General features: G+C 39.5%; 1 protein-coding gene across 1 annotated transcript in view; it reads right to left on the reverse strand.

The window, feature by feature from the left end:
- The window catches only part of csmd2 (CUB and Sushi multiple domains 2), a 539,567-nt gene that overhangs the window by 179,227 nt on the left and 341,891 nt on the right, over positions 1-18,449 (reverse strand). Inside the window, exon 33 of the mRNA XM_069896324.1 lies at positions 12,760-12,876. Within this exon, the coding sequence (XP_069752425.1) occupies positions 12,760-12,876 (117 nt within the window). The remainder of the gene's footprint in view (positions 1-12,759; positions 12,877-18,449) is intronic.

Raw genomic sequence — 18,449 nt, forward strand, 5'->3', positions numbered from 1 at the left:
AAGAGCTTTCTTAGAAACCACTGACTCAGTAACTCTGTAAACTAATGCATTAAGTGCAATATTATTACAGCACCAGGAACCAAGTGCTGTCTATGATCAACACAGAAGTCTGCAGATGCAGTGATTTGAACGGCACCTCTGTCTGGAAGGAGTTTGTACATTCTCCCTGTGACCTCTATTCATTTTTGCCAGGTCCTCTGGTTTTCTTCTCTTTCAAAAATGTAGAGGGTTGTTAGGGTAACTAGGCAGCATGGACTTCATGAGCCGAAAGGACCTTCTATGATGCTGTTACAATTAAAAGAAAAATCAACGTGGAAGAGGTACCATTTTCCCATTAAATAAACCTGGGAAACTAATCTCCCTATCAGAAAACTTCTCCCCTGTAACTCAAAAAATGAGGATGGGAATTTCATAACATAGCTTTAGCTAGGAGAGCAATCACAGAGAAAAAAATGTTGCATGGTATTCCCAGTCATCCCTTTAATAGTATTTATTTCAAAAATGTTCAATTCTTAAATCGCAGTTTCAATTTTGTCATCTGACTGGGATCATTTGCTCAGTACAGACTTGCTGACCAGTCTGCAAACACCATGGTAGACAGTGATTGTACAAAAGCACAATAAAATCTGAACATTAAATATGATATAACTTGATGAGTTGTGAGGGTGTGATTTTCGACGTTCGTGTGCTGGTTGTAAAACACTTCAGTTTTGCTCCCTTGATCCACATTTACTGATCAGTCTAATCACTTGCTTGATTTTTATATTGTGTGGTTTTTGAAATGTAATTCATCTGACAAGTATATTAAAACCAAAATTGCAAATTAAAAGTTTGCTTTGACCCAAAATGCATAATTTTGACAATTTTGTTATTTTTCCTCCGGATAAAATGACACATATCATATTAGTAGGAATTCATGGTCAATTGTCCGTGCGAAATGCATGCACTGTCGATGTGCATAAGTTGAATATTACTACTAAAATTCAATTTTATTAACTAAAAAAAATGAGTGCTTTTCACATCCAGTGCGATCAACACAGCAGAGAATTAATTAATATTCACGAGTTTTCTCATTCACATGGTGGAACACTGCAGGCTGGAGAAATCCGAGGCACCCTTGATTCTTGATCACAGGATGTTGCATGTCCTATCCCCATTACATAAAACACTAATGGAACATACAACAAAAAAGATGGATTTGTTTTTGGCAGTTTACATGTTCAAAGCTGCATGTACTTTCTCAGAATGGGAACCTTATTGGGTGAAATTTAAATGGAACACTAATAGCATATATTATCGGCAGCAGCTCAGAGAGGTAATACTGAACTCAATCTTCATTTAGATGATGTATAAAAAAAGATTAAAAAAAATAGCATATATTATCAATACACATACTATATTAGTTCATCGAATTAAATTAATTGATCTGGTGAAAGCAGCTGTTGATTTACACTATCCACAGTTTCAAATGGCAAACAAACACTCACGGTTTCCCTCTGTTATTAGGAAATAGGACGTGACAATACAGGCTCTTTGCCTCTCGAAAAACCAAAAAAAAATGAATCCGTTCCTACTCATAGCCCTCTATTTTCTTTTATCCATGTGCCTCTCTAAGAGTCTCTCAAATGCCCCTAATATTTCAGCCTCCATCACTACCCCTGGCAAGTCATTCCAGGCACCCACAATTCTGTGTAAAAGAAAAACTAGCCCTGATCTCTCCCCTAAACTTTCCTCCCGTCACTTTGTACAGATGCCATCTGGTGTTTGCCACGACAATCCTGGGAAATAGGTATTGGCTGTCTACCTTATCTATGCCTCTCATAATCTTCTACATTTCACTACCTCTCATCCTTCTTCACTCCAAAGAGAAAAGTCCCAGCTCTGCTAACCTTGCCTCGTAAGGCATAAGTTACTCTTAAGAACTTATTTGATTTCCAAATTTTTGCACCATAGAAAATAAAATCACCTCAAACAATAACAACATTTGATGCAAGGAAGCTTGATATCATCTGGTGAGCTGTGTTAAACAGGTTGGCATGCTTAACTGTGGAAGCATCATCGATAGATGTTTCAAGCACAATTGCCAATCTGTATTGAAATGGCAAATTTATCAGGAAATTATAGGTAATCTATAATAAGTCTTGGAAGATGATTAAACATATATAGGTCTCATCCACAGCTGATTTGAAAATGAAAATGGCTGGCCCACTTATTGCAGTGACATCAGCGCTTGCGTGCGTGAGCCAACGGGCAGCCAGCACCTGAACATCCAACAGAACTTCTGGTGAGTGTGTGACATGCCATTGCAGGGATGGGTTGGCTATTCAATACGTTGATCCCCCTGAAATTTAAAAGGTGCTTCCAACACCTTTGCCTGAGTAATCACACCCTGGTCCCAGGAAAGCTACCCAGGTGGTGCAATTTAAAAGGGGCTACTGTAACTTCAGAAACAGGAATAAGCTGCTCAAAGCCTTTCCCTTGTCTGCAGCTTTGCTCATTTAGATTATTGCAGATCTGCTTTTCATCTCCACTCTGCCAATTTTGTTCTTCATTGCTCACTAATCCTATCTATCAAAATTCAATACAGTAAGGGATGCTCAATTTACCACAGATACCTACCACCTTTTGTTTGAATGTGGAGAATGTCCAAATTTCCACATTTTGTATGTTAAACTTCAAAGTTGGATTACAGAGGGATCACTTATTTCTGTCTATAACGTATACTTATCTCTGTCTATAACACAGTAATATTCCTAAAGAGAGACATGATGGTTTGAGAAGTCCATTCAAATTCCCTTCCGTTTATGCAATAATTAAAGAAAATAACTCCAATTTTAAAATTATTAAACAAAATCAGATTTTATTTTCCCAAAATATTAGGTATAATGACATGATTTGACATTTAAACATGACAAGATTTTAGCTGCTTGACATTATGCTGACCAACTTCCCTTCCACCGAATATCTTCACCTTCCCCAACCCCCACCCACTTCTGGCAGAAGATACCCGAGGTTGAAAGCATGCACCTCAAGGACAGTTTCTTCCTTTCTGTTATCAGAACGGATCTCCTGTTAGTACAACATGATGCCCTACACGGCGCTCTTTATACACTACATTTTGTTTTATTTTATCTATATTTATTTTGTTCTTGTACTTCCTGCTGTCAAATGTACACATTGGCTTGCTTTGACAGCCTCCCAGAGTTTCTCACTGTATCTTGGTACATGTGACAATAAACATTTTAATAAAATTAATTTAATTTCATTAGCCTTTGGTCTTTGAGGCCCAGGTGTACAAATTCTTGGTCTATACCAATTAATACACGAGAAAGCACAGCTCTCTAGCAGTCTGCCCTGCATTAGCTTTGCAATTCATGAGGGTACACTCCCAACTGGCTACTTTCTGATGATTTTTGTTCACTGGACTGTTAATGACTTTGTTCTTTTTGCATGTAAAGTGTAACAATCATTACTTATCTCAGAGACAAAACAAGTAGCCTAAGCTTTGCTACATTATCTGAATTTTAGTTACATAAGAAAACCTGTTCTCACAGAGAGTTGGGAATCCAGACGGGGAATTCTGCACTCAAATCAATTACATCAAGCAGAAGGCCAATTTTTTCAAATATTTCCTGACTAAATACAGGCAAACCCCACTACTTCGATCAGCGTTAAATTCATTTACCATGATTTGGAAACCTGCAACCATTTTTCGGATGTAATTATTCATTTACTGCGAGATCTCTCTGCAAATTTGTGGAAAACTTGAGTTACAAGTAGATCATGTGAACGGTGCTAAAGAAAATATGCCCAAATGACAGTCAAACTCATTTGTGTGCCCCCTATTAAATAGGGTTAAAAGAAAACATGGAAAAGAATCTGACAGTGATATTAAAAGGAAAAGAAAGGAATTACTTCAGAACTTAAAAAAAATTGAAGTTATTAAATGACATGAAGACGGTGCCAGCAATGTGAAAATCAGACATGATCTGGGCTACAATGAGTCAACTGTACACTCAATTTTAAGAAGCATGAATATAAAAAACAAGGTAGAGCTGCATCAGTTTTTTTAAGTGGAAATTACTCAAAAACGAAGTCCATTAATGAAATGGAACGGCTACTTCACCTTTGGATTGAAGATTGTAACCAAAAGCAAATACCACTTTGTACAAAAATCATTCAAACCAAAGCTTTAAACATCTTTTTGATGCTTAAAGAAAATAAATTTTAAGGGGATACGCAAACTTTTGCTGCAAGTTTAGGTTGGTTTGACCTCTTTAAACATCAAACAGGATTACACAATGTAAAAATTATAGGGGAAGCTGTTAGCGCTGATAAAATTTTCTAAAAGGATTTGAACTTGTTGAAGCTGCTAAGGGTTTTTATCTAAATGTCGATCCTAACACGGAAAGAAGCATTGACGTCTGTAGCAATTTAGAAAAAGCAATCGCTAGCTATAGGAAATTGTAAAATGAGGGAAAAAAAATCAAAAACTGTGCAGTCAACTTTGGACAAATATTTTTCTAAGAAATAGTATAGCTATGATATAATTATGAAATAAATGAAAAATAGCAATCATTTTTATTAACCTTAACAGTTTTAGCATTGTATGCAGCTAAATGTTGTCTTGATGGATGATCTGAAAAGATGGGGATTCATTGTAATTATTCCCATTTATTCTATTAATCGCTTAACACAAATTTGTCTTATGCGAGTAAAAATTGGATGAATTAATTGCGTAGAACAGGGTTTGCCTGTAAATCTTTTTAACCACCTACTCTTGAAGAATGGCTTTGGCTCGAAACGTCAATTGCCTTGTGCTTTTCTATGGAAGTTGTGTGACCCTAATGAGTTTCTCCAGAACTTTTGTGTACTGCACTAAATATATATTACACTGATTGGACTGAAAGAGGAACATCAGTCATTTTGTTTTGACAAACATTAAACTGCCGAATATGACTGCAATTAAACTAATGCAAGCGAATGTTGTTTTCCTGAATAGATTACGAAACACCTTTCATAAATAAGTGGACATTTTGAAGAACTGATCTCATGTTAATTCTGGTGTATCACTTCATCATACAACAATTCAACAAACTGGAATAATTACATGAGGGACGTGGCCGAGATTCTGCTGATTCTATCAAACAAGTTTGGTCAGTCATGATGTAACATGAGCTTTCTTCATGTGTTGGATCCAAGAGAGGTTCTCCGATATGAAGATTCCCAGGAACTTGAAGGTTCTGATCTTTTCCACCTCCACCGAGCATGTGTGCGGTTCTTCCGCCTCCCCTTCCTAAATTCCACAGTCAACTCCTTGGTTTTCTTGACTATGAGAGCAAGATCGTTGTTCTGTCACCACCCAACCAGATTTGAGATCTCCATCTTGTATTCTTACTCATCATATCCAGTTGTTTGGCTAACAGTGGTGGCATTGTCAACAAATTTATAGATTGCATTGGAGCCAAACTTGGCTAACCAGAATGAGTGTGTAGGAAATAGAGCAGGAGGCTAACCATGCAGCCTTGAGGTGCCCCTATGTTGCTGGTGGAGGAGGAGATAATGTTGTTGATCTGCTGGCTGTGCAGGCTCATTGGGCTGAATGGCCTATTTCAGCACCTATTGTCCATCTGCTCTGATTAGATTTTGCCAATGCGGACATTGAGGATCTAGTTGCAGAGGGACAAACAGAGTTCCACTGTAATGGAGGATTAAAATCATGCGCCCAGATGCTTTTTGCTTATGTGGAACTGATGACACTGGGTCCACACTCAGGTCACCTTACTTTCAGAACTAGCAGATGTAATTAAACTCAGCCATGGGGATTTATCTGAAGATACACTTTGAAATGGAATTCCACTGTGAGGCCCAGGGAAAGCAGTTGTCAAATGCAACACTCTGAAATTGACGAATTGGTCACAACGTGTCTTGCTCGAGAAGTTTTAATAAGTCTTTGTATCTACGAGATAAACCAGGAAATCATAACATCCTGGTTCCTTAATAATTAATCTAAATTGTAGAATATTATGTTCAGTTTTGATTTTGACTGACAAATGTTAGAAGGAGTAGGCGCATGATTAATTGTTTTTGGGGTATATAAGCCTGTGGTCCTGCTGCTGAAGTTTAGACTCTCCGAGGGGTGGGAACACCCCTTGTCAAGAAGGAAGAACAGCCAGAGTCCGAGCAACGTCCCGGTCGGGGGAGGTGGAGAAGCTGCTACCAGCGCCCTGACAACCTACTACAAGTGTGCAGTCGTTGCCTCGCTTCGGCAGTTGGGACCAGTCCAAGCGTTGATAAGTATAGTTGGGAAGGGCTTGCATATTGTAGTGTGAAATCAGCTTTTGAATTAGTAATAAACATTTGTATAAACTGAACTGCTCTCGGTGCGTGTGTCTATTTTCTTTCGGTAGCTCAAACACTGTGACCAATCTAAAATGAACAAAATGAGAGGTATAAGTTTACCCAAGACATCCACTACCCCTCATTTGATCATAAGTAATGATGGTGTTGAGTGCTGAATTGTCACCAATGAACAACAGTATGTTCTTGTAGTCCAGCTGATCTAATGCATAGTGGAGGGCCAGTGAGGTGGCATTTGCTGTTGACCTGTGTGATGATAGGTGAATTGAAGTGGATCCAGGCCCTTCCTGAGACAGGAGTTGATATGGTCCTTAATCAACCTCCAAGCAAAATAGCGGGGATGAGGGTGTTGACATTTTCATAGCAGGTTAGACCGTCAGTCCAGTCATATGAACCAATTAACCCCTTCATATTTGCCTTGAAACTCAAATATCAGCAAGCAGTTATCTGCAGAAATGTGTACAACGTGGAAACATGCCTATTCATCAAACCTCTACAAATCTGAGGTTGCATTTATGTAACATTTGGCACTTTATATTCAGGTGGATTGAAAAAAGATTTTCTGCAAATGAATTAGTTGTGAAATTTAGTCATTGTCGGCAAACACTTAAGCCCAACTGTGCACTGCAAAATTCCACAAATAATAAATATGATAAATTTGGAAATTAATTTAATGATGTTGATTTGGATAATAAAATTGAAGAGCCATCAAAAAAACAACTTTATATTTTACTGGTCCTTTTCAGATGCTTATATCCACATGCATGGGTGTTTGGTTTACTGGCACCTCCAATAATGCAGCACTTCACATCCTATTAATGTTTTAGCCACCACTGATGTGGTGGAGAAAGAACAATCAACATAGCCTTGCACAAAGAATTCCATCATTGATGAGGATAGAGCAGAGCTATTAAAAAGAGGTCATTCATAAATTTGCCCACTGAATAAACAGATACCATCTCTTGAGCTCTCCATTCACACCATGAACACCTTGTCGGCGACACTTCCCAGCTTTTAATATTTCTCAGTCTCAAAACACATCACCTTCCAAGAGGAGTAAGCCTCGATATTCTGAATTGTATCCTCTTCATCCAAATAAATCAAACTTCATAATTGTAGCTGTGAATATCTTTCATTTTCCGTGGATAAAAGCAATATTTTTATAGCTTTGCACTTCATAACGATAAGTGAAACAAAGCATATTGTAAATGATAATGATACTGAACTTCAAACAAATATAAAAAATATTACAATGGTAATAAGGTCGATGAATAATAAAGAGAAATCGAAAGGAAAGTTTCTTGAGAGCTCACATCTCTTCCATGGTCATTCCAAGAATGAAAGATCTCCTGGTCCGTTCGGATATTACAACATATGATGCAATAGTAACTGTGGTAACTATGCAAAAACAATTAATCCTTCAAGGGAAAGTCATAAAACAACGATAAATCATAAACACAAGGTGTTAACCTGTACACACCCAGATACTAGGATATCCATGTTAAACTACTATTCATAGACTACTGCTTCAATACCATCGTTCTGAGCAAACTCAATCCCAAACTTCAGGATCTGGGCCTCTGCAAGTGGATTGTTGTCTTACTGTCTAACAGATAGCGATCAGTGAAGATGGGGAACAACATCCCCTTCATGATCACATTCAACATTGACACTCCTTGAGGATGTGTCCTCAGTCTTCTTCTATACTTCCTCTCCACCAGGACTGTACAGTTGAATACTGTTCAAACTCCACCATCAAATTGCTGACAAAAAGACAATAGTGGCCAGGTTCCAAATAATAATGAGATGGAATACAGGAGTGGCATGGTGCCAAGATTAAAAAAACATCTCTATTAACGTCAATAAGATGGAGATGACCATTGACTTCAGTAAAAGGAGGTTACCTCCACACTCCTGTCCACATGAATGGCACAATGATAGACAACTTCAATTTCTTGAGACAAAATATCTCCAATGTTCCGACTTGGGATAAGCACGTTATTCAATGATCAAGAATGTGCTGCAATGCCTCTACATGGCGAGGTAGCTTCTCTGGTCGAGATCAGGAATAAACTAGTGAATGCAGCTCAGACATAGCTCTAACTTTCATCCCATCCATAGTTTTCATCCACATTTCCTGCTGCTTAGGAAAGGTAAACACACCCCAGACAATCTATCATCTCTCTCTTTCCAGTGGGCACACCAACATGATGAAAGATAGTTTTTTTGTCTGCAGCCATCAAGCTCAAAATGAAATCAATAACAGTGCAGTCTTCTCCGCTTATATAGCGAAGTTTCTCCAGCATTGTGTTTTTACAGCATTGTCCTGTGGCACTTACTTTGTACTAATTGATCTTTTTTATTATCTGCTCCAATTGCATCCCTCCCACTGACATGAGGCTCACTAGTCTATATTTCCTGGATTATCTCTATTTCCCTTCTTTGTTCCATTGTTCAGTACTACTCTCTAGTTCTCCAGGACCTTAGAATATTTAAACAGAAGCTCCAAGAAGGGTTTGATTGAAACAAATTTTGATTCTTCTCTATGGGGTATCTATACAACAATGCTGTATCTTGAGAATTGTATCATAAAACATGATTGACAAATGATTAGAACAACATCCATTGTATACAAATGATCTTCAAAACTGTCATTGTTGTGGGAGGGGTGGGGGGGGGGGATGCAGTGGCCAAGTACAAATTGCCATTACCTCTTTGACAAAAGGGCGGCACAATTTTCGAAGTGGTTCGCGCAACATGATTACAGCGCCAGTAAATGGGGCCAGGATTCAAATCCCGCACAATCTGTAAGGAGTTTGTATGTTCTCCCCATATCTGCTTGGGTTTTCTCCGGGTGCTCTGGTTTCCTCCCACCCTTTAAAACGTATCGGGCTGTCGGTCAATTGGGTGTAATTGGACGGCAAGGGCTCATGGGCTGAAAGGGCCCGTTACCATGCTGCATGTCTAAATTTAAAATTTAGAAAGCAAAAAATAACATTGATACCTGAAAATCTGAGTCTAACTCTTTTGATGCTTTAACGATTTGAGTGAAACACACCAACTTCAACAATGATCCCAAATGGCACTCTATCCTCATTTGAAATTCAGAGTTTGGAATATGCAGAGACATGCACCATTGCATACCGATGGATATGTGCCTGTACATAAGCATTGATCTTAAACAGATTCTGGACTGATTGATGCCCACAGCTAACTTAATCTAATAAATACACACGATCTCTATTTATGTACGTGTTTCATCAATTAATAAGCTTCTAAATAAGTCACAATATTTCATAATAGTTAAAATCAGATCAGCTGTTTCCCCACTTTAATCAGTAAGCCTGAAAATTCTCTCCTATTGCCAGTATATATAAAGAAACAATTTAATTTTCCAGCAGTGTTAAATAATTTGATTTCACATGCAGTAAACTTTTCCTGAATTGCAACAGTATTATGGTCCTTAAAGGATTGCGGCAATTTGAACTTGATCACTGATCCTTATCCATAAATTGCCCCATTTTCCAACCAACAACACATTTCTGTTGAAAAAAATGTACTAACTTTGAATATTTTTGTGGTGTTACAGGCTCAGATCATCCCAAAACCCAATAGCCATAGAAATTCACCAAGACAAATGGTTACTTAAACACAAGTTGCTTTTAATTTTTTTAAATATAAAAATACGATCAAACTTTAACTCATTACAATTAACTTAACTCCCTTCTAATTCTAAGTGCACATGTCTGTAATGTGCACATGTTCAGGAAAGTTCTTTGATTCATAGTCCAAACTCATTCCTCCAAGTTTACCAGTATCAGGCAATTCTGTGCACAGAATTTAACATTTATGAATTTTCACTAGGCTCTAGTGAAAAGGTAAATGGTTACTGCTCAGGAAGGTTCTAGTTGGTTACAGAAAGATTTTTTTTTGCTCATTGGACACACACAATCTGATTTTCCACTTCAGTGTCTCGCCGAAGAAACTTGCCCCAATCATGCGTTTTTCAAGGGATAACCTCTTCTTCCTGGTCACCACCAAGTTCAGGAGAAACACTCGAGCCAGCCATTTCCTCTTGTAAGGACTACAAGGGTTTTCAACAGGATGAACTCAGAACTCATAACCAGTCTTCAAAATGGGGTTTCAAACAAGCTTTCAAAAACCACTGCAGAAGTCAGTTCTCTCTCTCTCTCTCTCTCTCTTTCAGAGAAGAATCCTGTTTGGTCTTCTCTCTCTCTGCTTGCCAAACTACATGACCCCTCTTAGAAAAGGAAACTGCAAGTAGACAGTCTGCCGGCACTGGAATCAGTTTCTGCCTGGCCACCAGTTGCTTTCGAAACAATAATCCATTTACTCCACAACATCAGTCCAATTAACACCAACTTGTGAAGTCTCCATAGGCATTCTTCAGTTTCTTTAAAGTCACTGTGGACATGCCAGTCTCTCTTTAGCATAGTTCTTGTATTTTAAATGACATGTCTTTTGTGAAGTGTTACTAGCCGCTTTCAGGTGCTCGGACGCAGATAATGTGCCGGCAGACGTGGCTGAGGGAGTGCAGCTGGGACGTTCAGGTAGCTGCAGAGTAGATGCCTTTCTATCACCTGAACGTGCCGGCTGAAGGAGAGCTGCATCCGAGCAAACGCTGGCTCCTATGGACTGTCTGTGTCCTGTGAGCATATTTAGGAAACTCCCTTCTGTACCCAGAGAGAAACACTTCACTGATATCAACCCTTGACACGCACCCAAGAGGGAGTCTGCTTTAAGAAAGCATACACAAATACATTTGCAGAAAGCAAAGGATGGCAAAAGAGACTTAAAAAAAAATACAAACTTTGTTTGAAGTGCTGGCTGACACTGCGAATGGGAAAATGGTGACAGCTTCTAATGAGACTGCGAATATCAGAGTACTTCTGGTAGTGCAGTAATGAACGGACGACCATCACTAACGTAAGCAAATCAAATTACATTGCAGAGAGTGAATAATTTCTTGACTGTTTTCCTAATTGTGTTGAAATGACTTGTACGTGCGTGCACCAGTCTTAGATCCCAGGTTTCTGTAGTTTCTGCTGCGCTCTCATTCAGGTGCAATGGGGGATGCTCCGAGCTGGAGAATATATCTACCCGAGGAGGGTTAAGCCACTTTCAGGTGGCCAATTGCCCCGCTTGTAAAGCCGCATATTTTGGCAATATGCGGCTGTCAGGAGGCCACATGAATGCGCAGGAGGCGAACTTTGTAACCCTCCTCCGAGAGGGATAATTGCCGCAGCACAGTGGCCTCCCCAGCCATCTGAAAGCAGCCGCCTGAAAGTGGCTGCATTCGGGATGACAGTCAGCTGGCGAACACCCGACAGTTGCTCTCCCAGCTGCCCCTTCCCCCCGGTGCGGGACATCAGGGCAGGGGCAGCCAGCATGGGCTGTCAGCATGATGACGACCCGCTCACAGCCCACACCGGCCGCCCCACAGTGTGGGGACTGATATCGGGAGAGAGAGGAGCAGTGGGATCAGTGTGGGGACATCCCACGCTGATAGCTCACACTGGCTGTCCCAGCTCTGACAGCCAGCCATCCCAAATCTGATAGCCCAAGGGACAGGAGCCAGAGTGCGTTCAGATGCGCATCCCGGTGCAGCTGTCCCTTCAGGTGGCCAGCGCTGCACTTTTAGCGCTGCCATCTGAACGACAATTCAAAGGGCCACTACCTCTTCTTCAGGCACATTCTTAGTGGAGAATCCACCTGAAGAAGCTTTTAGGTAAGTGCTCCTTGCGGCCAGGTTCTCCATTTTCAGGTGGCCACCCAACAGCTGCATTGGGGTAGAATAGGCAGCTTTACATTCAGGCATTTTGGCCACCTGAAAGTGGCTACTGTTTTTGTTTGTGGTGACCGACACTAAATTCTCCCCCCCACAATCTCTTTTAAAGACATATTAATGTAAAATATAATATACCTTGTCACAGTTGATTATTGTTCAGATTTTCATAAAAAGAAAATCTGAGGATTGACAATATAATGTTATAATTTTCCTAACTTTTACATGGCAAAAGTCTTACTAAATAAATATGTAATATGGTCACTGAAGAGTGAGTTAATTTAATGTCTGTCTTGACAGGGGAATATTGAGAAAATCTTGGTTAATAATTTGATAAATTAACTCTTTCATTTTACAGGACACTGAATTTCCTGTGGCTTCTTTGAACCCATATCCCAAAAGCATTGAGATAGAACAGCACAATGTTACTGTACAGTTTTGTTCCTCAATTTGTAGCAATTTGAAATGCTGCCACAGGACACAGAACCTTGTTTTTGGAATTATACTTTGTTCAAAAGTCCACTATTAACTGGAAGCCACATATAACTACAAACGAGAAAGGTTAGGGATACCTTTTTCACCGCTTAACTTACCATATCCAACTTCAAGTGAAATCCTCCAAACACAATCCATGTTACTGGGATAATTTCCTGGAAAACCTGGGCTCAGGATTACATCATTGACGTCCATGGAAATCCCACCACATTGTGCTTGAATAAAATAAAACAGAAAAATCTCTCAATGCCGATCAAGGATTAAGAAGCAGAAATGCTCACTTCAGGTACAGGACGAGGAAAGGGTAAAACTCGATTTTATTACACTCATCTTGCCAATTTAAAATGAGCATGAGGAGGATTAATTTTGAAAACCAGCGAACCAAGCTAATAGGTTCCATCTGAAATTGGATTAAATGCTTGCTGGTGAGGCAGGCTCAAAGAGGATGTAAAATGAGGCCTTGTAAATGTTGTTAGAATCCCATTTTTAGAAGTCCACTAAATTCAACTTATCAAGATGACTTACTCTTCATGATCCTTAAAGAACCATAATACCAACAGGAATATTTCAAAATTTGAAAACAAATATTACAAAATTGCTAATATCCACTGGCATCAATCTCTTCACACTGTTGCTACAACAGACTAAATCCTACATTTTTTTAGCATCTAGCCCAAGGTCAATTTATACTGAAAGTAAGGCCTCATTTCAGATTGGTCTCAGTCTTCCAAGTTCAAACATCTTTTGTAAAAACTCCTTCATACAGACATTTGTTAACTTGTATTCAGAAAGTTAATTGGTTTGTATTCTGTTTTTCACCTCCACAGAAATAAATTGAAGAGAAAAAAAATTCTCATGTTTGTCAATTTTGCTAGAATTGTCAGCTGCACTTTAAGTGTTCACCTCCTACAATCAGCAAAGATCGCCTTTCAATCAATTTACCTTCCTCCCAAGGACAAATGATTGACAGCTTCTTCTACCTACACTTGGCTATGTTTCAAAAAAAAATGTCTCAAAAAGCTTTAAAAATCTATTTCATTGTAATTTTGTCATAAAATCAAATGGAAAAATACATTAATATGAAACACTACAGAATATGATAAACACCCTCACCTTTAAATAGTTTGCGTTGCAAAAATGTTAATGATTTACAAAAGCAATGAGGAGAAAGCGGACAGCTTGTTTGTTGCTCGTATATAATTGGACTGCAATGCCTGCTTGGGTACTGATTCCCAATGAAATTACAGAACAGATGAGCAGGTTCTAAACTGAATCCATCCCCATTTTCTTTCCGTCATTAACTCATCCTCTGCTTTTTAAATTGGACACATGCCAAACAGAAACCATAAGCCATTACTGTGCAAATCTGCTGAGAAATTAGGGGTAACCAGTGATTTTAAAAATTCTTTTTTGCAACCATTGTGTATTGTAAGTTCCTTGAAGCTACCTTAGTCCAGCATCTGAACCCTTTAGCTGAAGTGGATATCAGAACATTTTAAAACTTAATTAATCCACTCTTCTACTTTTGGAGAATTCTCAAGGCCTTGGGCGGATGGGATTCATTTTCAGCCCAGAGATTGATATACAATTGTTGATTGTGCAGCCACCAGGCATTAAATAGCTTTACAATTCTGTGCACATTTAATCCAGATCTCAAGAATGCCATCATGAGGTACATTTGGGGTTGGAAAGCACTTTTCAGCAAATTCAATGGCTCCCTTCGACACATCTCTCAGACCCTCTCCTGCAAAAGCATGGATTGAACAACATTTTAGCAATTTTATTTAGAAAATATCCTCCTTCCCCATTTTACATTTTATCTTCCCACTTACGCTTAAGTAAAATTCATATCAAGTCAAGTTTATGGCCATCTGATTGTACAAGAACATCCCAACAAAGAGTTCTCTGGTCGTTGGTGCAAAACATACAGACACACAACCAGACAGAACACACAAATAATACATATGCAGGACAAGTATTTTATCTATAATGATAAATGACTAAATTGTTTTGTAAAAATGGATGTCTCGCATGGTTAGTGCGAGCAGTTTCTTTGGTCATTCAGCATTCTCACTGCCCATGGGTAGAAGGTGTTCCTCAGCCTCGTGGTGCTGTATCTGATACTCCTGCATCTCTTTTCTGAATGGAGCAGATGAAAGATGCTGTGTGGAGGGTGGAAGGGGTCCTCAAAGATTTTGTGCACTCTCTTCAGACAACGATCCTGGTAGATAACATTGATGGGGGTGGGGGGGGGGTGGGGAAGACTCCAGTGATCCTCTCTGCCACTCTTATGGTCCTGTGGATTGACCTCCCATCCATTTCTCTGCAGCAACCGTAACACACTGTGATGCAGCCAGTCAAGATGATCTCGATAGAGCTCTTAAAGAAGGTTGACATAATGGTGGCCAGTAGGCTTGCCCGCTTCAGTCATCTCTTGAAGTGCAGTCGCTGTTGCGCCTTCCTGACAAGTGAGGAGATGTTAAATGTGCATGATAGATCACCAGTTAAGTGAACTCCAAGGAACTTGATGTTTCCACTCTACTACAGAGTTGTTGATGCACAGTGGAGGGTGATAGTTCCTGGTCTTCTGGAAGTCCATGATCATCTCCTTTATCTTGTCCAGATTGAGATTCAGGTGGTTACTCTCGCACCATTTCACGAGATTTTCCACCTCTTCTCTGTAGTGCAACTCATCATTGTTGCTGATGAGGCCGACGACTGTTGTGTCATCTGCAAACTTGATGACACTGTTGGAGCTGGATCTGGTGATGCAGTCATGGTTCAGGAGCATGGACAGGAGTGGGCTGAACACACAGTCCTGATGTGCACCAGTGTTCAGCGTGACGGTGCTTGATATTCTGCTACTAACCTGGATGGACTATGGTCTTTCTGATAGGAAGTCCAGAGAGGGATGTTGAGTCCTACTGAGGATAGTTTCTCCACCAGCCTCTGGGGGATGATCATATTAAACGCCAAGGTGAAGTCAATGAACAGCGCCTGGCGTATGAGGCATTGTCCTTCAGGTGGGCCAGGACTGAGTGAAACAACAAAGTTATAACATTGTCTATGGTAACATTTCTTCTGCAGGTAAATTGAAATGGATCCAGCGACTCTGGGTGGTGATCTTTGATGAGCTCACTGCAGAAGCGATGGGGCATTGAAGATGGCCACGAAGACCTCTGTCAATTAATCTGCACATTCCTTCAGTACCCGACCAGGCACGTTATCTGGTTCCGCCACCTTGTGTGGGTTCACTTTGGATAGTGTTCTCCTCACCTCTGCCACAGGTAAGCAGGGGACCAGTTCATCAGGGAGGAACACATAGCTTTTTTTTAAGCATCATCCGGTTCTTTTTTTTTTAAAAATCAGACCATGCATAGAAGGTGTTCAGTCTGTCCGGAAGGGAGGAGTCATTGTCCTTAATTTGCAAGGTTGACTTGTGATCTATAATAGACTTGATCCCTTTCCAAGTGCACCTGGATCCAATGCGATCGTTTAAAATAGTTGTGAGTGAGTCACCGAGTCTAGTCATTTATCATTGCCCAATGAGAGACTCCCAAAAATCAGCAAAATAAATTTGCACTAAGTGTAACTTATTACAACCACTGAAAGCAGGAGACTGAACAGCATAATCATCTCCTTTGGCAATTTATGAATAATGAACTGCAGACAAATAGTAAATTGATGGATTTCTTTCTAGCCACACATTGCTAATCATTTTTTCTTGAGAGGTTTTCCACTGAAGAGTTTAACTTGAGTTCAGGTCACAAATAAAACTCAACCAATTGTGGATTCAGCCCAGGATGCTGATCAACTGAAGTATAACAATCAGACAATGTGAATTAGTCCTTCAGTTTGTGTCATATACATTGGTGAATGCAAGTAATATCGGAGTTTTTAACATTGTTTGACATGTCCATATTGTTCAATAAATTGTATTCTGAGAGTCAATGATGTTTACAGTAAAGTGTACATTCACACGAACATTTAACAAACACTTTGAAGGAGACACAACTTCATGCCCTTGAATTCCTCCCTGAAAAGTTTACAGAAGTGATTTTATCATAGGAAGGAGGATTGGAAGTGGGGGGGGGGGGGGGGGTTGCTGGGATGGGGGGAGCGAAGAGGCAGAGAGTGGAATTCAGGCCTTTTCATTGCAGGAATCAAAAATGTATTTAAAATATTCCAGAATATACAATTGAGTTCAAAAAATCAATCTTAAGGCAGCAAATATTAATCTGCAAATCATTATATTTTGTTGATAAGGGCTTCACAAACATAGCTCCTCCAGTGCCTTTCAAAAACCAGAAACATAATTATTTATAGAGAATCACAGTATTCACATCAGGAAGACAGATTTTGTATCTCTCTGCCCAGCTGTAACATTTATAAATGTATCTGCAGTGCATGAATGAACTATTTGCCATGTTATTTACATCAACAGTAGTATTGTTTTGCCTTCAGGAGGGAACCTCATCTCCCTGCTTAGCTGCTACATTTGTTCCAAAGGGAAATGATATTAAAAATTTATATGGCAGCATCAGGACAGCAATGGAAATCTGCAGGTGAGCGTGAATGTATTTCCAAGACTTGGTTCTTTAACATTGTTAAGTTTAACAGAATATGTTTGACATAAAATTGTCAGTATCGCCTCAACTTTGACACTTATCATGTTGCTTCAGTAAGAGAGAGCATTTTGCCGTTCACACCCCCCTCGTCCCAAAACAAATTTGCAGATTCAGTCTCAAAGCTATTATGTTTTTCATTTCTGCAGTGTGATTGGTTTCCTAGCTGTAACCAGATTGAGTGCAGTTTTGGTTAAAAGACATTAAAGCTCTTTGTTCACCAATTCAACTCCAGGTATTAATTGATATTCAAGAGTACTGTCATTTTGTTTTTGTAACTTTTCCTAATGATTTTTGACAGACACATTTTGGATTGGCTTGGACAGATATTATAGAACTCATTTTACATTTAATCCTTAATGCAAGCTTAACCAAGGAAGAGATTTGTCTTCAAATGCTCTCGCCAACAGCATTAACCAAACTACATGAATGGAGATCGGCAAACCAGAAACTGATTTATGCATCTCACCCCAACCAATCAGAACTCATGTATATCTCTTGCTTAATTAAATCAAAACTGTGGAAGTTAGCTGATGAGGGAGAAAAGTCCAAAAAAAATAGATTGAATTAATAATGGATGCACATCATCTCATGGCACCATTTGGCAGAGATGCAGAGGTATCCTTAGTGTCCTGGCAAATGTTTATTTTAACAACAGGGAGGTTTTATAATTCTGTCTGAAATGGGATGGCAATGCCAAATGCGGAGAGGACTAAGCAGCAAGCCATGTGCAAGGATTCAGGGTAACTTCACTATAATTACCATCGAGTCATGAGGAGTCATTCAGCATGAAAATGGCACAAGCCCAGAATGCCAACTTGATCAGCCCAGTGCATTCTGCTGATCAAGTTGGCATTTGGCCCATATCCTTCAAAGTCCTTTCTATCCATATATTTATCTAAATGTTTCAAGTTCGAAGGAATAAATATCTCCAATGATTCACTAGTCAAGAAAACAGTTACACCTCTGAGTTAAACAGGAAAGTCTGCAGATACGGGGACTATGATGAGACCTGGACTTTTTTTTTCCAAAAATGAAGGAAATTCAGCATGTTTCCCTGTCCCTCAATAACTTCTACATGTGGACCTGCAAAAGCTAGTATCACCACATGGCTTGGAAGCTGATTTGCTTACGTGCAAGAAGTGAAAGGTAGTGAACGTAGC

This window comes from Narcine bancroftii, chromosome 8, assembly GCF_036971445.1.
Source record: "Narcine bancroftii isolate sNarBan1 chromosome 8, sNarBan1.hap1, whole genome shotgun sequence".
Classification (NCBI taxonomy): domain Eukaryota; kingdom Metazoa; phylum Chordata; class Chondrichthyes; order Torpediniformes; family Narcinidae; genus Narcine; species Narcine bancroftii.